General features: G+C 41.0%; 3 protein-coding genes and 1 pseudogene across 3 annotated transcripts in view; 3 read left to right on the top strand and 1 right to left on the bottom strand.

The window, feature by feature from the left end:
• Positions 1-1,695: 1,695 nt before the first annotated feature.
• On the top strand, positions 1,696-2,346 carry LOC120018485 (claudin-4-like). The gene has a single exon (XM_038961716.1). The coding sequence runs from the start codon at positions 1,696-1,698 to the stop codon at positions 2,344-2,346; it is 651 nt and encodes a 216-aa protein (XP_038817644.1).
• Positions 2,347-3,440: 1,094 nt separating this feature from the next.
• LOC120018557 lies at positions 3,441-4,099 on the top strand (annotated as a pseudogene).
• A 2,022-nt stretch (positions 4,100-6,121) lies between these two features.
• LOC120018761 (ribosome maturation protein SBDS) lies at positions 6,122-8,950 on the bottom strand. The gene is made up of 5 exons (XM_038961966.1): positions 8,727-8,950; positions 7,888-8,017; positions 7,565-7,765; positions 7,062-7,226; positions 6,122-6,690 (listed from the first exon to the last, which is right to left on the bottom strand). The coding sequence occupies exons 1-5, from the start codon at positions 8,852-8,854 to the stop codon at positions 6,562-6,564; spliced, it is 753 nt and encodes a 250-aa protein (XP_038817894.1). The 5' UTR covers positions 8,855-8,950; the 3' UTR covers positions 6,122-6,561.
• A 1,441-nt stretch (positions 8,951-10,391) lies between these two features.
• tyw1 (tRNA-yW synthesizing protein 1 homolog (S. cerevisiae)) overlaps positions 10,392-25,793 on the top strand; it is a 102,835-nt gene continuing 87,433 nt past the window's right edge. The window contains 7 exon segments of the mRNA XM_038961773.1: positions 10,392-10,425; positions 10,496-10,605; positions 13,280-13,357; positions 15,230-15,427; positions 15,706-15,818; positions 15,820-15,973; positions 18,438-18,557. Coding sequence (XP_038817701.1) covers positions 10,392-10,425; positions 10,496-10,605; positions 13,280-13,357; positions 15,230-15,427; positions 15,706-15,818; positions 15,820-15,973; positions 18,438-18,557 — 807 coding nt within the window.

The following is a 25,793-nucleotide window of genomic DNA, read 5'->3' as shown; positions in this document are numbered from 1 at the left end:
ACAGAGCTCTAGAGTTCCTCTGTGGAGATGGGAGAACCTTCCAGAAGAACAACCATCTCTGCAGCACTCCACCAATCAGGTCTTTATGGTAGAGTGGCCAGACGGAAGCCACTCCTCAGTAAAAAGCATATGACAGCCCACTTGGAGTTTGCCAAAAGACAACTAAAGACTCTCAGACCATGAGAAACAAGATTCTCTGGTCTAAATGAAACCAAGATTGAACTCTTTGGCCTGAATGACAAGCATCACTTCTAGAGGAAACCTGGCACCATCCCTACGGTGAAGCATGGTGGTGGCAGCATCATGCTGTGGGATGTTTTGCGCCTGCAGGGAGTGGGAGACTAGTCAGGATTGAGGGAAAGATGTATGGAGCAAAGTACAGAGAGATCCTTGATGAAAACCTCCTCCAGAGCGCACAGGACCTCAGACTGGGGTGAAGGTTCACCTTCCATCAGGACAACAACCCTAAGCACAAAGCCAAGACAACGCAGGAGTGGCTTCAGGACAAGTCTCCTTGAGTGGCTCAGCTGGAGCCCAGACTTGAACCTGATCAAATATCTCTGGAGAGACCTGAAAATAGCTGTGCAGCAACGCTCCGCATCCAACCTGACAGAGCTTGAGAAGATCTGCAGAGAAGAATGGGAGAAACTCCCCAAGTACAGGTGGTCCAAGCTTGTAGCATCATACCCAGAACACTCAAGGCTGTAATTGCTGCCAAAGGTGCTTCAACAAAGTACTAAGTAAAGGGTCTGAATACTTATGCAAATGTATATTTCAGTAAAGAAAATTATAAACATTTCTAAAATCCTGTTTTTGCTTTGTCATTATGGGGTATTGTGTGTATATTGACTAGGAAAAAAAACAATATAATCAATTTTAGAATAAGGCTGTAACCTAACAAAATGTGGAAAAAGTCAAGCGGTCTGAATACTTTCTGAAGGCACTGTACATAATGTATGTTTCCCACTGTGTCCTGTAGTGTGCCTGTTAGGAAGTAGGGTGGACAATGTCCAACCTAGAACCAAACAACACATTGCATAGGCCTTCCTATCAGTCAAACGGACCATACTTATACCTTTTAAGGTGCGTAAACCGCAGTGGATGGACATTTGGTTAAGGGAATTCATTGACTTATTGACTATGGAACGAGCGGCATCTGCCCTCCAAGACTATGACAATGACCCAGAGGGTCTCTGGAACACTAGAATAACATGTGTAAACCATAGAGCATAGCCTAGTATATCAACTGTGTATTTGTTTCTGAACTATACCCCCCCTCTTGCCAGGTCCCAGAGGATACCTAGCTTGTTGTGGCAGGGATCAATGGGTGTCCTCCCCCTTCTATTGTTTATTGTCATGTTTGGATGTTGGTTGTCTGCCCCATGTAGCTCAGTTGCACTTGCAACACCAGGGTTGTGGGTTCAATTCCCACGGGGGACAAGTACGAAAATGTATGCACTCACTACTGTAAGTCACTCTGGATAAGAATGACACACAATGTAAAAAAACATCTCACTGTGTTGTTGTCTTTGTAAATGGAAAATAAAAAAGTATAAATAGAAGAAAAACATTTGTGGAAATTGCTAGTCTGTAATCACAGAGATAAAAGAGCAAACAGACATTTTGAGCATATTGTTAAAACATATTTTTTCTCTTTGTTTCATCCCCAGTTCTGCACAAGCTGTAACGCCCCCCATGGCTGTGGAGGAGCTGGGCATCACCCTGTCCATGGTGGGCCTGGCAGGCACCATCCTGATCTGCGCCTTGCCCATGTGGAAGGTTACAGCGTTCATCGGCACCCACCTGGTGGTCATGCAGGTGTTCTGGGAGGGCCTGTGGATGACCTGTGTGTCTGAAACCACGGGACAGATGCAGTGTAAAATCTATGATGCTCTTCTAGACCTGTCTCCTGACCTCCAGGCGGCCAGGGGCCTCATCGTCATCAGCATGGTACTGGGCTGCCTGGCATTCCTCGTCTTCCTTCTGGGGGCTAGGTGTACCAACTGCCTGAGCCATCCCAAGTTCAAAGCCAGCATGGTGCAGGCCGCAGGGGTCACCTTCGCCCTGGCTGGGTTAAGCATCATAGTGGCTGTGTCCTGGACGGCCCAGTCAATCATTAGGGACTTCTATAACCCGCGGGTCCCTGAGGTGCTGAAGAAAGAGATGGGGGCGGCCATCTATGTGGGCTGGGTGACCTCTGGGTTCCTGTTCTGTGGAGGAGGGGTGTTGTGTACCAGCTGTCCTCCAGGGGGGAGAGAGGGCAGGCATGGTTCCAGCAGTAGGTACACCCTGGCTAGGATGCCCACTCACACTCACAGCAGCTACGCCATAAAGAACTATGTGTGAGAGGGGAGTGCTTTATTTGCCTTTTAACTTCAGGCAAATAGTGTTGGCAGGTGTTGGCACTATGAAGAGACATGTCACAGCAAGTTTTTCCATGACAACATTGTTATTTTGTACATTGAATGTCCATGTCTGGTCATTCGGTGTATTGTCTGACTTTCATAGATTTAGAATTGCCCTGGAACTATTTGATAGCTTGGTGGAAGTTTTTAAAAATAAGATCATGTTAATTGATTCTTGTTACAAAATAGTCTGACTTAGGTAATTGTAGCTATTCAAATGTTCACTCTATCACCATGAAATATGTTTACTGAGGAAATATCTGTTATTGAAATATAATCACTGAAAATCAATAGGTTACTAATATTGACAATACAACTACGTCAACTGAATGAACCTGATTGTTTTTATATCCCTGTATTGTAATTCACATACTTTCATTTTTCCCATCCTATTCAACTGTGGTTACTACTTATCGTGTGTTTTTGTAACAATGTTTATCACAGTTAATTTTATGATTAGTGATTATGCTAAGAGAATAGAGGCAGTACTTTAGTGGGCAACAAATCATATTCTTTGAATGGTTTGCGATTTGAACTTAATAGAAATAAACATTTTGATTAGAAATGACTTTTGTTGCATCTTTTATTTATCTTATTGAAAAAGTGTATTGAAACTCATTAGAAGGGAGAACATTGAACATCCAGAATGAAGTATGAAAGATGCTGTATTTGGGGAGGCACACAAGGCTTATTTAACAATGACATTTTCCTATAAGACCACAGAGTCAGAGGCTGAAATCAACAAAGCACACAGTGTCATCTTTGTTTTAGCGACTGAGTGGCAAAACTGAAAAAGAGGGATTGTTGTGAAACCATGTCACAATAAACAGAAGGAATCCCCTTTATTCCCCAGTTGTAGAGCAGGACTGCTGCCCCACGCCCTTTTCTTTTCAGGAATCTGTGAGGACCGGTTTCACATCACACAGGCTAGACTCACACACAGGCACGCATGCACACACACAGGCACACAGACTGTGCCTGCAGCTGGTCAAGCCCTGCTTCCTGTGCTTCCTGTGAGCTAAGCTCAGCTCAGTCATGAAGAGGCAGTTGGAGCTAGCAGCGTTGGGCCTGGGCATTACAGGCTGGCCGTGCGCCATCCTTGCCCGCTGCCTGCCCCTGTGGAAAGTCAGCGGTACTCTGGACTACTCCACAGCCACGCTGTCGGCATACTGAGACGGGGTGTGGCTGGAATGGGACCACTGGGACCTCAACCATGACGGTAGCCTCCACTGCTCCTTCTACCAGTCTTTGTTATCTCTCTCTGGAAACTTCTGAACATAGAGAGGCTTGATCATGGCTTGTATAGGTGCTGTGGTCATCAGTATCATTGGAGAGGTTTGGTTTCCAAAGAGGAATCATGTGAAAGTTGCCTCCGGTGTGGTGTTTGTGGTCTGTTTGTCCCTGTAGCCTGGACCTGCCACCACACTAACGAGCCACTGGAGGGCGCTGTGGTGCTGAGGAGAGACTGGGGAGCTGCCCTGTACATAGGATGGATCTCCTCCTCTCTAATGGTAGTAGGGGGAGGGTTTCTCAGTACTAGATTACCCACATTCCAGCAGCAGGAGTCAGAAAGAGGGGGTTATACTCCAGGTTATCCTGTGGCAGTGAAGGGGCCAACCAGCCCCCTGGATACTATCCACAGGACTGAATTTAGACACAGCCAGTATGCTCGGGCAACAACACAGCCTTCATGAGAAGATGCAATCAGGTATGAATAGACCTCTAGGTACTATAGTCAATGTTAGAAGTCATGCTTCCACTGCAATGAAGCACTTTGAAAGATGTTGAAGAATTTAGGATAGAGGTAAAGGAGTAGCACTAACCATGGAGAGTAAATTGCGCTTTCAACTGTAATAATTGGGTCTGAAATGTTGTCAATTTGCTTAATTTCTGTATTGGTGGTGAAGGTTTACCATTAAAGTGTTACAGTGGCTTCAGAAAGTATTCACACCCCTTGACCTTTTCCACATTTTGTTGTGGTACAGCCTGAATTTAAAATGGATTAAATTGAGATTTTATGTCACTGGCCTACACACAATACCCCATAATATCAAAGTGGAATTATGTTTTTAGAAATTTTTACCAATGAATATAAATGTAAAAGCTGAAATGTCTTCAGTCAATACGTATTCAGTAAACATTTGCTTAACAAGTCACATAAGTTGCATGGACTGGCTCTGTGTGCAATAATAGTGTTTAACATTACTTTTGAATGACTACCTCATCTCTGCACCCCACACATACAATTATCTGTAAGGTCCCTCAGTCGAGCAGTGAATTTCAAACACAGATTCAACCACAAAGATCAAGGAGGTTTTCCACTGCCTTGCAAAGAAAGGCACCGATTGGTAGATGGGTATAAAAAAGCAGATATTGAATACCCCTTTAAGCTTGGTGAAGTTATTTACTACACATTGGATGATGTATCAATACACCCAGTCACTACAAAGATACAGGTGTCCTTCCTAACTCAGTTGCCCGAGAGGAAGGAAACCACTCAGGGATTTCACTGAGGTCAATGGTGACTTTAAGTTACAGTGTTTAATGGCTGTAATAAGAGAAAACTGAGGATGGATCAACAACATTTAGTTACTCCACAATACTAACCTAAATGACCAAGTGAAAAGAAGGAAGCTTGTAGAGAATAAAAATATTCCAAAACATGCATCCTGATTGCAATAAGGCATTAAAGTAAAAGTGTGAAAAATGTGTCAAAGAAATTGACTTTATGCCCTGAATACAAAGCATTATGTTTGGTGCAAATCCAACACATCACTGATTACCCCTCTTCATATTTTCAAACATGGAGGTGGCTGCATCATGTAATGGCCATATTTGTCATCGGCAAGGAGTAGGGAGTTTTTTTGTGGATAAAAAGAAACAGAATAGAGATACTGTAAGCACAGGCAAAATCCTTGAGGAAAACCTGATTCAGTCTGCTTCACAAAAGACACTGGAAGACAAATTCACCTTTCAGCAGGATAATAACCTAAAACAAGGCCAAGTATACACTAGAGTTGTTTACCAAGACATGGAATGTTCCTGAGTGGCACAGTTAGTTTTGACTTAAATCGGCTTGAAAATCTATGGCAAGACTTGAAAATGGCTCGATCAACAACCAACTTGCCAGAGCTTGAAGAATTTGAAAAAAAATCATGTGTAAATATTGTACAATCCAGGTGTGCAAAGCTCTTAAGAGACTTACCCAGAAACACTCACAGCTGTAATCGCTACCAAAGGTGATTCTAACATATTGATATATTTCGGTATTTGGGGCGGCAGATAGTGTTGGGCCAGTAACCGAAAGGTTGCTACATCAAATCCCCGAGCTAACAAGGTACAAATCTGTCGTTCTGCCCCTGAACAAGGCAGTTAACCCACTGTTCCTAGGCCGTCATTGTAAATAAGAATGTGTTCTTAACTGACTTTCCTAGTTAAATAAAGGATAAATAAAAGATTTAATACATTTGCAAACATTTCTAAAAACATGTCATTATGGGGTATTGTGTGTAGATGGGTGAGAAGATTTTTGTTTGGGACAAAATGTGGAATAAGTCAAAGTATGAATACATTCTGAAGGCACTGTATCTTACAATAATGGTATAAACTTGGGATAAAATGTAATATCTACTGTATTGGCATAGGGCTATTGATACCATTTTTGGAGAGACTATGCCATAGTAATCACAAAATAATTAATAAAAACAATGAAATAGATTAAGTTTTTATTTGCAATTGTTTATTAGACTCATATTTAATTATGAAGAAACATATATAAATTAAGCGGTTAAATAAACTATTCATAACAAAATATGACTTTTCAAACATGGCGAAATGGTAAACTGGGTAAAATGAAAGGCAGGGTCAAAGCCATATGAATTACTTTAGAAGAAGTTGACTCACAAAATGAACTTCATTAAATTATAGTAATTTTTTGTTTACAAGCAAACATTCGAGTGGTGCATGCTCACAGCAAAAATACTGAATGTTATCAGATCGTCAACCAAAACCTAATATTAGAACAGACACTGGAAATAAGAAGGGCTCCATTGGTATTAGAAATAGCAGCCTCTTTAATGAGGAGTTTGCAGTTTGTGTGGCAGCGGTGGTGGTAAGATAGTGTATGTATGTAGTCCTATAGGGCTCTGTGTGAAGGCTATTCAAGCCTCTCGTCTCCCTCTTCCACATCCTTCAGACTGAGCACCTCCAGGGAACCTTTACCTTTCGTCTCACAGCGGATCAACTCATCTATTTCCCTGAAGCAGCCCGGGTCCACCAGACACACCTGGAGGATGGAGGGAGGGAGATTTTATATATATATATATATATATATATATATATATATATAAAAAACAGTGTATTACATATTCCTTTGGGTATCAAGTCTAGATAACTATTTTAGTTTAGAGCAGGGGTGTCAAACTCATTCAATGGAGGGCCTAGTTTTCTGCAGGTTTTTGGTTTATCCTTTCAATTAAGACCTAAACAACCAGGTGAGGGGAGCTCTTTACTAATTAGTGACCTTAATTCATCAATCAAGTACAAGGGAGGAGTGAAAACTCACAGACACTCGGACCTTTGTGAAATGAGTTTGACACATGTGCTTTAGATCCCTATGGTGAAGCCTAGTATAAACCAGAGGGATCTGTCTCTCACCATCTCCAGCTGGTCGTCAAAGTCTTCACTTTCCACCACCTTGAGGAGGGGTTTGAGTTTCTCCTTCAGCCTCTTGCCGTCTTTAGCCGGCAGGACCAGCCTCAGCCTCATGTGGGCCCTCTGGATCTCTATGGACTCCTTCAGCTGCCTAATCACCTCCAGAGCCTTGGAACAAACAGCAGTTAGATTCATGGGGCATTAGCATGACAAAGACTGTCAGTAGTTGGTATGTACTGAAACCCAGTAAGTATTCTGGTTTATGTAGCTAAACAACAAACAGGTTCAGTGTTTAATATGACAGACTAAACTCCTCACACTTAAAGGAAATCATTTATGGCTAAATCTAGCTACCGCTTGTACACACAGTTTGCACAGTGAGTGAGCATTTAAAACAAAGCCGTTCATTCATGTTCAGCCGTTCATCCATGACGTTTATATTAAAATATGGCAAATGTGTAGACTCCAGAGTGTACTGTAGCAACAACCTTTTGTCCCAGCCCTACCTGCTGCTTGGTGCTTTTGTTGGCCTTGACAGAGTAGTGGATATCCTTCATGGCCCTCTCTATGAGGTTGACTGTGTATGGTCGCTTGGTCTCTGGGTTCACACACTTCTCCGCCACGATGGTCGCAATGTCTCTGAAACTCGTCTCCAACTGGCTCTGCCTCTCCTTGTCTGAAACCTGGAGTTCTCCTTTAGCTAAAATCTGACCCCCCCCCCCCAAAAAAAAGACATACTGAATAGGCAAATCTAACAGCAATACATAACGTTGAATGAATGTGAGTAATATTGATTACTGGTGTTCTGTTTATCTGTCAATGTATTTACTTGTTTACATATCTCTGTCAGGTCATCTGTTCCAAAGGCTTTTGACAGATCATCTTTCTTGGCAACCTGACCCTTTGAAACATTATTGAAAACAGAGCTGGTCTGCAGCACTTCATCCAGGTCCTTCTCTCTGTGTAATTGGAAAATGAAAATGGCATGGGGATTTATTAAGTGTTTACATGGGGCTTTGCTATCTCAGTTTCTTAATCCTAGTCCTGGGGTGCACATTTCTGCCCTAGCACTACACACCTGATTTCACTAATCAAAGGTTTGACAATGAGTTAGTGGAATCAGGTGAATAGTGTTAGGGCAAAAACGTGCACCCCTTTGGTTCCCCAGGACAGAAACACTGTGCTAGATGATGCTTTCAATATCTATAGGTATTGATAGGCTAATCTCGACAACCTGAAAACAAATATTGTGTGAACTCAGACCAGCTACTGGATTTGGTTCGAGGGGGTGTCCCCTTTTGAAATTCAAAAGATGCCAGGTGTAGATGACTCAAAGTCCAAATAATCAGTGATGCAAAACACATGGCACCTAGACTGTAACTCATATCCTTATTATTCGAATAATATGATGCACGATACAAGACAAGTGAGCCATGACGATGACGAGTCATGACTTGCTACTCTGAAACAGCACATTAGATTGTATTATTTACATATTATTTAGTTACATTCATAGCTAATTATAAATACATCAAAGCTGAAAACATACTACCATTAGTCGTAATACTACTAGTGTTTGCTATATGCCTCGGTGGGTATCAAACAGATCCAACTAGCTAACGTTAGCTATCATAGCTACGCAGCTAGCTAAATTCCTAAAATACTCACGCTCCAGATCTCCAGCTCATCACTTTATTTTTGTAGCAGGCGATTTCAAATCGTTTTCCTCCCTTTTTCATCCTCACCACCGCCACATTTGTGAGTCGGATCTGGTTTGTTGGTGTAAATATAGACATATTTCTGCTTTACAAGACAGATGAATCTGTCAGTAACACTATATATTTTTTAGCGGCGTTGGTGTGCTATGAGTTTCACAAAAATTCCGCCGGACTGAAACATACTACGTGCAAACGGTCCTATTTTTTGTTGGTCTCTGGAATTGTTTAGTATTTTTTTTTAAACATTTACATTTTATACGGTACCATAACGACTGCTACGAATAATTACAAATATGTTTACTTATGTATTTGACAAACTAGATACTTTGCATAAAATATCACGTGTAAATGAAGTTGTTCCTGTACCGGTGTATTTCATTCAGAGAATATAATTGAATGCTTAAAAACTCTGTTGCAAAGTAATGGAATAGAGGGGTGTAAAAATATGGCTATGCCTATGGGATAATCATAAAATATTTGTATATCTGTAGTATAATTAAACCTCCAATTCCCACAATGTATTTCGTTTCATCATGATAACAATTATGGCTGCTCCCAGCTGTTGAACTTTGATGTTCATAACACGTTTGTCAATATTTACATTGATGATACAAAACATTGCACAGGAGAAAGAAACAATGTTGCGGGCCTCAACTTTACTGCTTTTGGATTTGATAACCCATGTTTTTGACGCTGATATTGATGGTGAGTGAGTGTCGCAGAGAGAACTGGGTATCTGAAAGTGAAAGGTGAGATGAGAAGGTCAGTCAGCGCATTTTTTTATGTCAGTGAAAGAATGTCCTCGAGCCTGGTAGCAGCTGCTAGATTCTATTTCAAAAATAACTTTTGTGCCCTTTCTGAGATCTGTAGCTGATGTGTGTGTGTATGTATAGTATAGAGATCATATTTAGCGTATGTATAGAGATACTATTAAATTATTAGAAGAGAAGGTCATAAACCCTAAAAGTTCCAGAATGGGTTGTAAATGGCAGCCATATTGGTCAGGGAGAAATTCAAACCAGTCTAATTGGAATGAACAGCAGTTGAGGCATAATCCTGATTTTATTTATGCAGGAAAATAAAAGTAAGGCATATGATAGAATGAGAAATTGTGTAATAAAATTATTGGCAACCTAAAATAGTCAGAATTAAAAATACAGTTTATAAGGGTTTCATACCAATGTTCTGTATAAATAACCTTTTATGTGTAACAGACCATAAATGTTTCATTTGTTGTTTTCTTGGAAAGCTGTGAGTGCTATTATATGATACAATATCAATTCTTGTTGCATTTCCAACTTGTCTAAGTCATATCATCAACTGATTTCAGCCAGTATGTGGCTGTGGTTTGACTGCATTGTTTGAATGGAATTTTGGCATATTGGCAGTTAATTTGAAAAATTACTGGAATCATTCCTCTAAAACTAATGATATACAACATCCAGGATTAGCATTAGCTACTTTAGCATGGTGGAAAATGGTGTTTCATAAAGAAAAATATGCATACTTTCCCAGTTTTTATCACCTTTTCGCCATTAAATTAAGGAAGAAATTGACGTCTTTGCAGCCTGAATGGAGAATGTTCTATGCACGAACCGGTCCACAGGGGATACGAATGTATAGCCAGCTACATAGATTCCCTTTGGACCGTAAGATGAATCGACTCAATATCACCATTTGCCGGCCTTTGGGCTAATCCGGAACATAACGTCTTTGCAGGAACAAGGAAGACAGTCCGCAGCACCTTCAAGAGTATTTTTTTGTCCGTATGGCAGAACAGGATATACTTGCACACAGCTGCCGATGTTTTGGTTGGAATTTGGTTCTCACTGAAAATGGAATTGAAAAAGATCATTTAACTCTTACCTTATTATTTGCTCAAAGAGCAGTTCTGTTTACATTTCTATTAATTCTAATTATGTATTTGTCTACTGGTAAATTAATACATGTAAGAGTCAAATTGAGAGCTTGGGACTACAAGGTTATATCTGCATTTGTCAAAATTGAGTTGTTGACATTGTTCTGTACAATGTTCTCTACCTACAGTTGAAGTCGAAAGTTTACATACATTTATGTTGGAGTCATTAAATCTCGTTTTTCAACCACTCCACAAATGTCTTGTTAATCAATAGGGGGGCGCCATTTCGACTTCGTAAAAATTCGTTCCCAAATTAAACTGCCTCGTACTCAATTCTTGCTCGTACAATATGCATATTATTATTACTATTGGATAGAAAACACTCTCTAGTTTCTAAAACCGTTTGAATTATATCTGTGAGTAAAACAGAACTCAAGTTGCAGCTAACTTCCTGTCAGGAAGTGAGAAATCTGAAATCGGGCACTCTGTTCCAGGGTCAGTTTATTAATTTGCATGTAGTCGATGAGTCGACATGCACTGCATACGATTTCCCCTAGATGTCAGTAAGCAGTGAGAATTGGAATGGTGTTGCTAGGCAGATCTGAGGCCATATAAAGGCTCTTGGAACCGGGGGTGCACTCTTTTCAACGTTCGTCATGGCGCAAGACAGACCTCAGGATGGCATTCTGAAAAGCTCTCGTTATAGGCCTTAGATATATCCGGCTCTGATTTTATTCGATATAGGTGTTAAAAACATCATAATGTAGTTATTTTAAACCGAGTTATATCAGTATATTGCGATTTTCGGAATTTTCTTTGTGCTTTCTTTGTGCTGCGTTATGAAGAGTTGGACACGTCTGGGCCACATAGCTAATGTTTGCTGCTAATTCCTAAGTTGAAGACTACAATCTACAACCGAGCAACGATGATTCTGGACAAAGGACAACTTGCACAAGATTCTGATGGAAGCTCATCAAAAAGAAAGAACTATTTATGATGTTAATTCGTTGTTCTGTTGAAAAATGTAAAACTACTATTCCGCCATTAATTTCGGTGCGGTCTCACTTTAACGCACGCTGTATGTCGTAGTAACGTTAATTTTAAAAATCTAACACAGCGGTTGCATTAAGAACTAATGTTCTTCGTATGCAGTGCATGTCGACTCATCGATTACATGCAAATTAATAAACTGACCCTGGAACAGAGTGCCCGATTTTTAAGAACTAAAAAAAGTTGTGTCTTTTGCTATGGTGGTTAGCTAATAGAAATACATATTGTGTCTTCCCTGTAAAACATTTTAAAAATCAGAAATGATGGCTGGATTCACAAGATGTGTATCTTTCATTTGGTGTCTTGGACTTGTGATTTCATGAACATTTTATTATATGATATCCCTGTGGCTTTAGGCTAGGCTATGCTAGTCAGCTTTTTTGATGGGGGGGATCTCGGATCCGGGTTTGTGACTCGTTAGAGGTTTTAACAAGCTATAGTTTTTTCAAGTCGATTAGGACATCTACTTTGTGCATGACACAAGTAATTTTTCCAACAATTGTTTACAGACAGATTATTTCACTTATAATTCACTGTATCACAATTCAAGTGGGTCAGAAGTTTACATACACTAAGTGTGACTGTGCCTTCAAACAGCTTGGAAAATTCCAGAAAATTACGTCATGGCTTTAGAAGCTTCTGATAGGCTAATTGATATCATTTGAGTCAATTGGAGGTGTACCTGTGGATGTATTTCAAGGCCTACCTTCAAACTCAGTGCCTGTTTGCTTGACATCATTGGAAAATCACAAGAAATCAGCCAAGACCTCAGGAAAAAAAAGACCTCCACAAGTCTGGTTCATCCTTGGGAGCAATTTCCAAACGCCTGAAGGTACCACGTTCGTCTGTACAAACAATAGTACGCAAGTATAAACACCATGGGACCACACAGCCGTCATACCGCTCAGGAAGGAGACGCATTCTGTCTCCTAGAGATGAATGTACTTTGGTGCGAAAAGTGCAAATCAATCTCAGAACAACAGCAAAGGACCTTGTGAAGATGCTAGAGGAAACAGGTACAAAAGTATCTATTTCCACAGTAAAACGAGTCCTATATAGACATAACCTGAAAGGCCGCTCAGCCATGAAGAAGCCACTGCTCCAAAACCACCATTAAAAAATGCCAGACTACGGTTTGAAATAAATAATTCTCTCTACTACTATTCTGACATTTCACATTCTTAAAATAAAGTGGTGATCCTAACTGACCTAAGACGGGGATTTTTTTATTGGAATAAATGTCAGGATTTGTGAAAAACTGAGTTTAAATGTATTTGGCTAGGGTGTATGCAAACTTCCGACTTCAACTGTATATAGTTCTCTAAATACCCCAAATCATGTTAAGTTCAAAAGAATACAATTTAAAAAAATTGCTGACATCATTCAAACCAATGAGGATTCGGAACTGTAAAACCAATTATCTCAGAATCATCTTTTTGCAGATGGAAGATAGAACTTTGTAGTACCAACCTCTGCAAATGAATGACTATCACTGGAACTGAATCTGTGCCTCACACATGTTATTTTTCTCTGTACCCCATTAGAATACTCTTACCAATCCAGTGACCCCCTGGCTTTACAAAGCTGTGAAGTAGGATGGTTACAGTGTTAAGAAAGTGGTTCATGTATCTAAAGCACTGATATTCTTTGGATCACAGACTGGAACTGCAAAGGTCAGAGGGTGATTCTGCAACCATGGACTTTTTTTGTAATACAGGGGTAGGTAAAAAAATGCTGGTTTAAGAGAAAATAATAGTTTTAGGGATGCATGGTTTTTATTAACTCCCGAGAACCCAAGGGGCCATACCCAGCCATAGGTTTCTTATTCGAAACGTATGGATCACAGCACGGCCAATGTTTACTACAGTCCCAACTCTCTTTTTTAACGGTTACAAATGTTAGTCTTCCCTTGCGATACGGTTTTTGGAAACCTTTAGGCCTAATTTTCATATACAGTGCATTTGGAAAGTATTTAAACCCCTTTACTTTTTCCACATTTTGTTAAGTTACAGCCTTATTTTAAAATAAATGTAATAGTTTTTCCCCCATCAATTTACACACAATACCCCATAATGACAAAGCAAAAACACGTTTTTAGAAATGTTTGCAAATAAAAAAACACATCACATTTGCATAAGTATTCTGACCCTTTATTCAAAACTTTGTTGAAGCACCTTTGGCAGCGATTACAGCCTTGAGTCTTCTTGTGTATGACACTACAAGCTTGGTACACCTGTATTTGGGGAGTTTCTCCCATTCTCTGCAGATCCTCTCAAGCTCTGTCAGGTTAGATGGGGAGCGTCGCTGCACAGCTATTTTCAGGTCTCTCTAGCGATGTTCAATCGGGTTCAAGTCTGGGCTCTGGCTGGGCCACTCAAGGACATTCAGAGTCTTGTCCCAAAGCCACTCATGCGTTGTCTTGGCTGTGTGCTTAGGGTTGTTTCCCTGTTTGAAGGTGAACCTTCGCCCCAGTCTGAGAACCTGCTCCAGAGCACTCAGGACTTCATCAAGGATCTCTCTGTACTTTGCTCCGTTCATCTTTCCCTTAATCCTGACTAGTCTCCCAGTCTCTGCCGCTGAAAAACATCCCCACAGCATGATGCTGCCACCACCATGCTTGACCGTAGGGATGGTGCCAGGTTTCCTCCAGACGTGATGCTTGACATTCAGGACAAATAGTTAAATCTTGGTTTCATCAGACCAGAGAATCTTGTTTCTCATGGTCTGAGAGTCTTTTAGGTGCCTTTTGGCAAACTCCAAGCGGGCTGTCATGTGGCTTCCATCTGGTTTCCATCTGTCAATCCCAAGTTTGCCTCTTTTTATTATTTATTTTTATTCTTCAAACCAATGGCTGGCACAGGTATAAATATTTTAAATGAATCCCGTTCAACCAGGAAAGATTGATTATTTTCATCAGTATTACATTTTGTTGGGCAATACTTCACCAGCTGAGAAATTAATAGGAGATTTGTTGCCTGGCACAGCAGACTGAGAGGAAATTGCCATTTATTCAACAGAGATACTTTACAGTTCGGGAGAGGGATTTTTATCTCCAAAGAGAAATTACCACGGGTGCTCGGCCCGGCCTCCGGCCCAGAGATCTAGTTTCAGATGCTCTGTGCATTGACTCTTTGTGCCCAGTGTTCAATCATGATCCTCTCTTCCTCGAGCAGCATAGTGTTGCAGGCAGCTCTCTGCTGTAGGAAACCATGGGGCAAGGGGCACCTTACACTGGCTGCCCTGTAGGGCTTAAATCATTTACAATGTTGCTCTGCTTTGGAGATTTGGTCTGCCCTCAAATTGTCATCCTCATACATCATCATTGTGCTCCCTATGTAGCTGTTGTTATTGATTCCTACTTTCACTCTGGTTGCATGTAATGCAGTAAGTTGTTCATAGCTGCATCCTGTTTTTGCATCCAGAAATGGGGCCATTCCTGTATAAAGTGCCGGAGAGATCCTTTATCCTTATTCTATATGTATATGTTACATATTCTGCATTTGTTTATCTTGTGCCACTTTCCACATTTTTGATGACGTCACTCTCTCCAGTGCTCCAAGTTGATCTGTATGTTCCTATTGGCTATGTACACTGACAGACAGCCCACAGAAAATGCTGAATGGTTCTGGAGGTGTCTGGAGGAGGCATCCACTGACTTCAGATATGGGAAAGCCTACCTGAAAGGACTGAGATATGCAGTGTTTGGCCTGGGCAACTCTGTGTATGGCAGCCATTACAATACGGTAAGAGATCTGACAAAATACTGTCTGTCTCCTATTGATATGTTTCCACTATGTGTGGTGCTGCTACTTACACTTGCAATCAGTTTCTTTGCTTATCTGATACTTTCATGGATATTTTTTGCATATTATACATTCCTCTTTTGTACACACTAGAATACTAAGCTCATTCAATCTATTATCATTACCACTATTACTGTTCTCTCCTGTACCATAGCTAATCATCCACTTTTGCTAGACTCACTGAAAACACATTCAACCCCTTCTGCCCTCTCCCTTAGGTGAGTAAGAACGTGAACAAGTGGCTGTGGATGCTGAGTGGCATCCGGGTTCTGTCCAGAGGAGATGGCAACTGCAACGTAGTGAAGAGCCACAATGGCAGCCTGCAGGCTGACCAAGTTCCTGAGCTGCCTGCAGGCCCTGGTTGCAGGGCAGAAGAACTGTAGTGGAAACTGTAAGATGTGCAGCTCCTGTAAGACCAGGAACAGGAAGAAACCACAGAAGAAGACTGAGGACTATCAGGCATTTCCAGAACAGCTCAGCTCTAAGGTAAGACTAAACGTAACTACTCTTAACATGCATACCTCCCGTTACTAATGCTATCTCATAGAGCTGATTCATAGTTCACTTAACTCCATGCAGGTTTATGCTGTCCACAATAAGGTATTTCCTATTACACTTATCTGGTATGGATTCCTTGACACTACTGCTATTACTAAACACGCATGCATGCACATACCCTCTTTCTCCTATTGTCATGGTAACGTGAGTTAGCGGTGCTACTTTCTCTTCCTGCTGTCTTCAGTGCTGTACGCAGCAGGGGTGATGTTCAGCGAGTAGAGGAGAGTGAAGAAACTACAGTGTGAAGGCTAATCAGTATGATTTATCTACAATGCATCCATTTAGCTTTCATTTAATCCTGCCAATGCCGACAAACTTGTGGTGGGCAACATCATTTTAATCAGCCACGTACCCCGAGGAGTTCCTAAACTCCATAAATATGCATATGTTTTTCTTTATGTAATCAAGCAGCTTCAACAAAAGGTAATGACTTGTAATAAAATGTATCCCATATGGGATCCTGGATGTGTTTAATCATGGATGTATTTAAGATTAGTTGTGGATTTATGCCTTAATAAATCAGGAGGTTTGGACCCTTTAGGAGATGCTTGAAGTGAGAGAAGCAGGTCTCTCGTGTACTAAGTGTGAGTGATCTCTCCCTATTTTTCTTCCACTTACTCTCTCTGTTCTCACCTACAGTTGAAGTCGGAAGTTTACATACACCCTAGCCAAATACATTTAAACTCAGTTTCACAATTCCTGACATTTAATCCTAGTAAAAATTCCCTGTTTTAGGTCAGTTAGGACCACCACTTTATTTTAAGAATGTGAAATGTCAGAATAGTAGTAGAGAGAATGATTTATTTCAGCTTTTTTTTCTTTCATCACATTCCCAGTGGGTCAGAAGTTTACATACACTCAATTAGTATTTGGTAGCATTGCCTTTAAATTGTTTAACTTGGGTCAAACATTTCAGGTAGCCTTCCACAAGCTTCCCACAATAAGTTGGGTGAATTTTGGCCCATTCCTCCTGACAGAGCTGGTGTAACTGAGTCAGGTTTGTAGGCCTCCTTGCTCGCACACACTTTTTTAGTTCTGCCCACAGATTTTCTATAGGATTGAGGTCAGGGCTTTGTGATGGCCACTCCAATACCTTGACTTTGTTTTCCTTAAGCCATTTTGCCACAACTTTGGAAGTATGCTTGGGGTCATTGTCCATTTGGAAGACCCATTTGCGACCAAGCTTTAACTTCCTGACTGATGTCTTGAGATGTTGCTTCAATTTTTCCACATAATTTCCCTCCCTCATGATGCCATCTATTTTGTGAAGTGCACCAGACCCCCCTGCAGCAAAGCACCCCCACAACATGATGCTGCCACCCCCGTGTTTCACGGTTGGGATGGTGTTCTTCGGCTTGCAAGCCGCCCCCTTTTTCCTCCAAACATAACAATGGTCCATTATGGCCAAACAGTTCTATTTTTGTTTCATCAGACCAGAGGACATTTCTCCAAAAAGTACGATCTTTGTCCCCATGTGCAGTTGCAAACCGTAGTCTGGCTTTTTTATGGCGGTTTTGGAGCAATGGCTTCTTCCTTGCTGAGCGGCCTTTCAGGTTATGTCGATATAGGACTCGTTTTACTGTGGAAATAGATACTTTTGTACCCGTTTCTTCCAGCATCTTCACAAGGTCCTTTGCTGTTCTGGGATTGATTTGCACTTTTCACACCGAAGTACATTAATCTCTAGGAGACAGAACGCGTCTCCTTCCTGAGCGGTATGACGGCTGCGTGGTCCCATGGTGTTTATACTTGCGTACTATTGTTTGTACAGATGAACGTGGTACCTTCAGGCGTTTGGAAATTGCTCCCAAGGTTGAACCAGACTTGTGAAGGTCTACAATTTTTTTTTTCTGAGATCTTGGCTGATTTCTTTAGATTTTCCCATGATGTCAAGCAAAGAGGCACTGAGTTTGAAGGTAGGCCTTGAAATACATCCACAGGTACACCTTCAATTGACTCAAATGATGTCAATTAGCCTACCAGAAGTTTCTAAGGCCGTGACATCAATTTCTGGAATTTTCCAAGCTGTTTAAAGGCACAGTCAACTTTTTGTATGTTAAGTTCTGACCCACTGTAATTGTGATACAATGAATTATAAGTGAAATAATCTGTCTGTAAACAATTTGTTGGAAAAATTACTTGTGTCGTGCACAAAGTAGATGTCCTAACCGACTTGGAAAAACTATAGTTTGTTAACAAGACATTTGTAGAGTGGTTGAATAACGAGTTTTCATGACTCCAACCTAAGTGTATGTAAACTTCCGACTTCAACTGTACCTGTCATATTCTGTCCATCTCTCTCTCGTTCTGCCATCACCTTTCCCTATCTACACCTCTCCCCCTCACCTGCTGTCTCCCCTACTCCTCTTTTTCCCTCTCCTTCTATCTGCAGGAGGAGCTGGTAGAGTCCGGTAGTGATGAGGAGACAGCTGGGTCAGAGGAGAATAGCCCAGGCTCAGTCATCGATGTGGAGGATCTAGGAAACATCTTGAACGGCATCAAGAAAACCAAGGTCAGTCAGATACAAACCACACTCTGGGTTTTACACTAGCATACTACCTAGAAATTAAGCATTGTAATGGGCATGCATTATACAAGGTTTGCTAGTATGTATACTTGATTGGAACATAGACATGGTTTCAGTTTCGACATATAGTATTTCATGGTACTGTATCTGTGAGGCTGAAGGGTCACCATAGCATTTTATAACTTCGTACTATTGCTCCATAAGCCATTATGATGATTTTTTTTACAACTGCTTTACAACTTCTCCTGGCTGTTTTTGACATAGTATTGTAGTACAACACAGTCAAAGGCCACCTACCCTCTGATTTGCCGACAAGCACATGTTCTATTTGGCTTCTGTGAACTCAGGCTCCATGGGGACACCAGGGTGAGTGGTGTGAAGCTTCCTTGCCTTGCTTTAGCAGCTAACACATAAGCTGAACATGTGACTGTGGAGTAAACGTGGTTTCATTGAAGGAAAAGCAGAGCGAGCGGCAGATGGTTTGGTAGACACCAGCCTGGGCAGGAAAAGTAGGGACTTGCGTAAGAGTGAGCTGTGAACATGCTCTGGACGCCCACTCCCCAGACTTCGGGGGATGAGTGACTCAAGATGAGGAGAGGAGACATTTACAGTACTCCTCATCTCATTTTAGTCACACTTACTACTGGAGAATGAAGGGATGGAGAGAAGCAGTAAGAGCTGCAAATATCCATCCTCTGTCTACCTTTCCATTTGATTGGCATGTTGATACAACAGTAGCTAATGTGGGGAGAAGTCTGTCCATAATAAAGTGCTGCTCTGCCTTAACAACACTATCAACAAGGTAGGCCCTAGATTTTTTGCACCTTGACTGCTGTTCAGTCTTGTGGTCAGGTGCTACAAAGAGGGACAATTGGCTCAGAACAGAGCAACACGGCTGGCCCTTAAATGTACAAGGAGAGCTAACATTAATAATATGCATTTAAATCTCTCATGGCTCAAAGTGAAGGAGTGATTGACTTCATCACTACTTGTTTTTGTAAGAAGTGTTGACAAGCTGAATGCACCGAGCTGTCTGTTTAAACTATTAGCATACAGCTCAGACACCCATGCATACCCCACAAGACATGCCACCAGAGGTCTCTTCACAATCCCCAAGTCCAGAACAGATTATGGGAGGTGCACAGTACTACATAGAGCTATGGCTACATGGAACTCTATTGCACATCAGGTAACTGATGCAAGCAGTAGAATCAGATTTTAAAAAACAGATTAAAATACACCTTATGGAACAGTGGGACTGTGAAGACACACACACACACACAGGTACAGACATGCATATGCACACGCGTCCATTGTAATATGGTGGTATTATACATTTTGTTTTGTAGATGTGTAATAATGTTATATGATCTTTTGTTTTATGTGTGATGTAAGTGCCTCAATGTTGCTGGACCCCAGGAAGAGTAGCTGCTGGCTTGGCAGGAACTAATGGGGATCCATAATAAATATAAATACAAATGTCCTTTACATCTGAACCAGAATGGGAACATTTTCAACTCCCACAACTAGCAAATAATTGTGGTGTTCAGTGATAAAAACATATCAAGCAGGCCCAATATTAAACATATGAATCATATCATGATACAAAACATTTGCCTAACTAGGAGGGAAATAATACTTAGTAAGGTTGGATTCTTCAAAGTTGACTACAGATAATTATTTATGTATACAAGATAATGTACAATGTAGTGCAAAATGTTTTAAAGGTGTTATTGAATTGTGTGATTATGAGGTGAAATCTGCATGCTGTAAATTATAAAGGCTTTGAGGCATTTCGGCCATCTGGAACTGATACTGGTGTGTTTTGCACGTTGTGCAGTGCATACAGAATGAACATGTTTAACAGGACTTTGCAGCTAATGATGTGTGTGTTGAAAAGTTAGTATCTTTACTACAGAAAAAAACTTAAGTCAGCACAGCAGTGTTTAGTGCATCATTCTTGTTTAGGCACCATGGGATTGATATCTCCCCTGATCCAGACTGATGTTGTTGGACAGCAAAGGAGAGGAAATGAATGTAATTGTCAGCTCTATTTGGGACAGCTGTCACTCAAGCAGAGTTTTCTGCTCTGTTCTAGTCTCCGTGATGTCACTTTCCTTCAGTGTCACCTTCCTGCTCTGACCCCACTCTGACTCCATCCTTCCCTCTTATAACCAGGAAGGAGCACCTCTGTCCCAACTGTCAGTCTTCGTGTTTGCCCACAGGGGAAAGAGTGTGTTTGCTTAAGACGGGGTGTGAAATAGTTGTTTTGTGTGTTTTCAGCATCTCGGTATGGCTGAAGGGTAGTAAAGGCAATGACTTGAGTATGTACATATTTTATCCTTTCTTTCTGTTACTTTAGGTTGAACTTTAAGAATTGACATATTCTCTATGTTCACAATGTGTTCGGTTAATGTATGACGTCTCTAGGTGTCAGTGATGGAGGAGAAAAAATAGTGCAATGAGTTCAGACAGATTGAGAGCCTGCATCAATCTATTCATTGTATCTAGGGAGATATTTGAGGAGGAATGTAGAGGGTATGGGAGAGATTAAAATAGTTCTGAAGAATCTTTAAAAAAAATACAGTACCAGTCCATCATTGCTTTAAGACATGAAAGTCAGTCAATCTGGGAAAATTTCAAGAACTTTGAAAGTTTCTTCAAGTGCAGTCACAAAAACCATCAAGCACTATGATGAAACTGGCTCTCACGAGGACCGCCACAGGAAAGGAAGACCCAGAGTTACCTCTGCTGCAGAGGATAAGTTCATTAGAGTTACCAGCATAGAGGAGGAGGTGTGATGGTGTGGGGGTGCTTTGCTGGGGACTTATTTAGAATTCAAGGCACACTTAACCAGCATGGCTACCACAGCATTCTGCAGCGATACGCCATCCCATCTGGTTTGCACTTAGTGGGACTATCATTTGTTCATCAACAGGACAATGACCCAACACACCTCCAGGCTGTGTAAGGACTATTTGTCCAAGAAGGAGAGTGATGGAGTGCTGCATCAGATGACCTGGCCTCCACAATTACCCGACCTCAACCCAATTGAGATGGTTTGGGATGAGTTGAACTGCAGAGTGAAGGAAAAGCAGCCAACAAGTGTTCAGCATATGTGGAAACTCCTTCAAGAATGTTGGAAAAGCATTCCAGGTGAAGCTGGTTGAGAGAATGCCACTACTTTGAAGAATCTAAAATATATTTTGATTTGATTAACACTTTTTTTTGGTTACTACATGATTCCAAATGTGTTATTTCATAGTTTTGATGTCTTCACTATTATTCCACAATGTAGAAAATAATACAAATAAAGAAAAACCCTTGAATGAGTCAATGTGTCCAAACTTTTAACTGGTACTGTATAAATATATATATATATATATATATTATATATAATCTTTCCATGGTTGTCAATGGTCATCCACAGTCAATGAGAATATATATTTTTACAAGTAATTAAGGCCTATATGAGCATTTACTTCAGGAGAGATATTTTTAATCACCCATTTTGTGAGCTGGGTGGAGGAAAAAAGACAAACACTTTCAGGTACATTGTCTGGCAGTGAGTGAGCAGGGTGTTTTGGGTCAGGATGACACGCGTTACATTTCCAAGCTGAGTTGTTTGGCATTAGCTGGTTCTACGCAGAGCCATAGAATATATATTCTAAAATTGATTAAACTGTTTTTTCCCCCCTCATCAATCCACACACAATACCACATAATGACAAAGCAAAAACAGGTTTTTAGAAATGTTTGCACATGTATTAAAAATAAGAAACTATCACATTTACATAAGTATTCAGACCCTTTACTCTGTATTTTGTTGAAGCATCTTTGGCAGTGATTACAGCCTCGATTATTCTTGTTTATGATGCTACAAGCCTGGCACACCTGTATTTGGGGAGTTCCTCCCATTCTTCTCTGCAGATCCTCTCGAGCTCTGTCAGGTTGGATGGGGAGCGTTGCTGCACAGCCATTTTCTGGTCTCTCCAGAGATGTTCGATCGGGTTCAAGTCCGAGTTCTGGCTGGGCCATTCAAGGACATTCAGAGACTTGTCCCAAAGCCACTCCTGCGTTGTCTTGGCTGTGTGCTTCGGGTTGTTTCCCTGTTTGAAGGTGAACCTTCGCCCCAGTCTGAGAACCTGCTCCAGAGCACTCAGGACTTCATCAAGGATCTCTGTACTTTGCTCCATTCATCTTTCCCTTAATCCTGACTAGTCTCCCAGTCCTTCCCGCTGAAAAACATCCCCACAGCATGATGCTGCTACCACCATGCTTTACCTGTAGGGATGGTGCCAGGTTTCCTCCAGACGTGAAGCTTGGCATTCAGGCCAAAGAGTTAAATCTTGGTTTCATCAGACCAGAGAACCTTTAGGTGCCTTTTGGCAAACTCCAAGCAGGCTGTTGTCTTTTACTAAGGAGTAAAAGACTGGCCACTACCAAAAAGGCCTGATTGGTGGAGTGCTGCAGAGATGGTTGTCCTTCTGGGAGGTTCTACCATCTCCACAGAGGAACTATGGGAGCTCTGTCAGTGACAATCAGGTTCTTGGTCACCTCCCTGACCAAGGCCCTTCTTCCACGATTGCTCAGTTTGGCCGGGCGGCCAGCTCTAAGATTCTTGGTGGTTCCAAACTTCTTCCTTTTAAGAATGATGGCCACTTTGTTCTTGGACCTTCAATGGTGCAGACATTTTTTTTTTGTACCGTTCCCCAGATCTGTGCCTTAACACAATCCTGTCTTAGAGGGAGGAAGAGAGTGAGTTCAGCCAGGATTTAGAACGGCTGCCATGTTATCGCCCTTTAATCTCGAATGATTTATTTACTTAAACATTCTCAGACATGTTAGCGCTCCATCAGTATTAACATTACATGTGGAATATTAAAAAAATACTATAAAACAATGTGAAGAAGGAGCATTATGATGCATTTACATGACACTACAACATTCTATGGCATCCATGTTAGCTCCCCATTGACATTACACGAGGATTTTACCATGGCATTGTTGAATACTTGTTTCTGATTGGCTTAAATGGCATTATGGCTCTACCACTAAGGGAACTCAAAGACGGGTTTTCAGGTAGCCTAGTAATTACTGTACCTCCATACATCATACTCCCTCTCAAAACACTATTGAGATGGCTGGTCATCAATCGCTGTGCTCAGCTTATAATGAATTCACTGACAGTAGGGTGTCCACCCACTCTGTAGAGTGGGTGAAAACACGCTTTAGTGAGGAAATGTCACTTCCTTATGCTATAAGATACATTAACCAAGACAAATATGAGTATTTCTCATATCTTTAACATTTTATCTAAAAAGTCGGATTTCTTAACCTAATACATCCGATAATAAGCACCGAGCTCTATTGAGTGGTGCCTCTTTCTCGCAGGAACTTTTGAGGATTTTACAGGTTGTGGTGGTCATCTGCAAAGTTGTTTCCAAGGGTCGCAAAAAGCAAAATGAAATGAGCAGAATTAAACGTTAAAGGATTTGAAAATAAAAAGCTTGTGGTACGCTCAGTGCTCCGTTGACATTTCACAGAAATATTCTTGTTTATGTGATAAATATTTGAAAAACGTGTGAAAATACTACGTCATGTCTCAAAATCCATATATATCTTACCTCTATATTGTTTTATGAAAGATTACGAGTTAAACAGTGATTCTTTCAATTTAGCCTTAAGTCTCACAGCATCCAGCCTAGCTGATGCAATTCTATTTACCAGATTTTTGACCACTTTTTTTCTCTGTCCATCAATTTAGTTACCCTAATTTTGGCCATCCTACAAGGGGTAAAAACTCCAATAACTTTTCAACAGATTATGATAGCAACATGAGGTTTGCACCGTTGGTTTTCTAAGAGCAGTATCTTCACAATTGACATTGATCAAAATATGTGTTTTTTGATTGGACACCCTACTGGCAGTAAATACAGTAATTATAATAAATGCCTTAAATGCCTGTCTCTTGATAATGTACAGTATATAGATAAATGTAATTCAATGTCATATTATTGTGACACAGGCAGTGCTCTGGTATATCTTTGTCCCAATATGCAGGAGGGCTGATTTTGTCTCTTCGTCATTGTACACATTTGACATCAGAAACTAAGTCAGACTATGGACTGTAGGTGTCAAATGCTGTTTTGTGTATCGACCCCTCTCTGGCTCTTGACTCTGTTGTTGACTCTGCCAGTAGGAAATACAGTATGATGCTTCACTATTGTTCCTCCTATTGATTCTCTTTGACTAATCACCTTGGAGAATAGCTTGGGCAATAGCTGTTCATAACTTTACTGCCACATTAAGTCCAGTGAGCTTTTCGAAGACTGATGGCAGTGCATTAAACATTTTTGTTGTTTGCTGGGCTCTATCTGGGAACAATGCCAGACAGTGAGTGTTAAATGGTTCTTTGGCCTTGCTGCTAGGCTGTTTGCTGTGTTGGGTGTGTTGTGTGAGGACCACTGTCCTTAGTGTCCTGTTTCATTGTTGATTCCCCTCAACAAGCATCTGGACCAGGTCTGAGGGGAGGGTAATGTGGGACAGCAGCAGTTACACTCTGTCTGTGAGCATCACACAGGGACATGCAGGGCAGTGGGCACATGTTTGGACCATACAGAACTACAGGGATACAGTAAATAGTGCTCACACTGACACTCCAGATTACAGCACTCATAGATTGATGTTGTGTATCTTTTGGAAAGTCGAATCCCAGTTTATTGGTCGCATACACAGTTTAGCAGATGTTATAGCAGTTGCAGCGAAATGGTAATGTTACTTGCTCCTAACAATGCAAACCAAATGACAATAACAAATCAAGAAATGTTGGAACAAATCTAATTAACAACCCAAACAGAACTGTAACAGTAGTCACCTCCAATCTGATGTCCAGGAGTCGGTCATAGGATATAATACAAAAAACTTTGAGTAAATAAAGTAAAACACTAAAATAAACAAGACTGCAAAATTGGCTGGGCGCTAGCAAGAGGGCGACCATCTCCTACGCCATACTGAAAGGCCTAGACATGGTCTAATAAGTCAAGGGATGAGGTGTTGAAGAGCAGTATCCTAAACTTGCTACATAGTATTTGCCAGAGGAAAAATTCTTCTCTGCGTGAAATAATTCCCAATCATTCTGATTGTTCTGATTGTGACCTCATGTTGTAACATTTTCTCACAGCAAGAAAATGTTTCCAGTTCAGTAATTGCACTGGGAAG

Source organism: Salvelinus namaycush, chromosome 23 (assembly GCF_016432855.1).
Source record: "Salvelinus namaycush isolate Seneca chromosome 23, SaNama_1.0, whole genome shotgun sequence".
Classification (NCBI taxonomy): Eukaryota; Metazoa; Chordata; class Actinopteri; order Salmoniformes; family Salmonidae; genus Salvelinus; species Salvelinus namaycush.
This window is presented reverse-complemented; position numbering and strand designations above follow the sequence as displayed.

Coding starts and splice junctions, on each gene's coding strand:
- LOC120018485 (XM_038961716.1), top strand. CDS start 1,696: ATGGCTGTGGAGGAGCTGGGCATCACCCTGTCCATGGTGGGCCTGGCA.
- LOC120018761 (XM_038961966.1), bottom strand. CDS start 8,854: ATGTCTATATTTACACCAACAAACCAGATCCGACTCACAAATGTGGCG. Junction 7,766..7,887: donor TGACAGAGATATGTAAACAA/GTAAATACATTG, acceptor GGGGGGGGTCAG/ATTTTAGCTAAAGGAGAACT. Junction 7,227..7,564: donor ACAAAAGCACCAAGCAGCAG/GTAGGGCTGGGA, acceptor GTTTGTTCCAAG/GCTCTGGAGGTGATTAGGCA.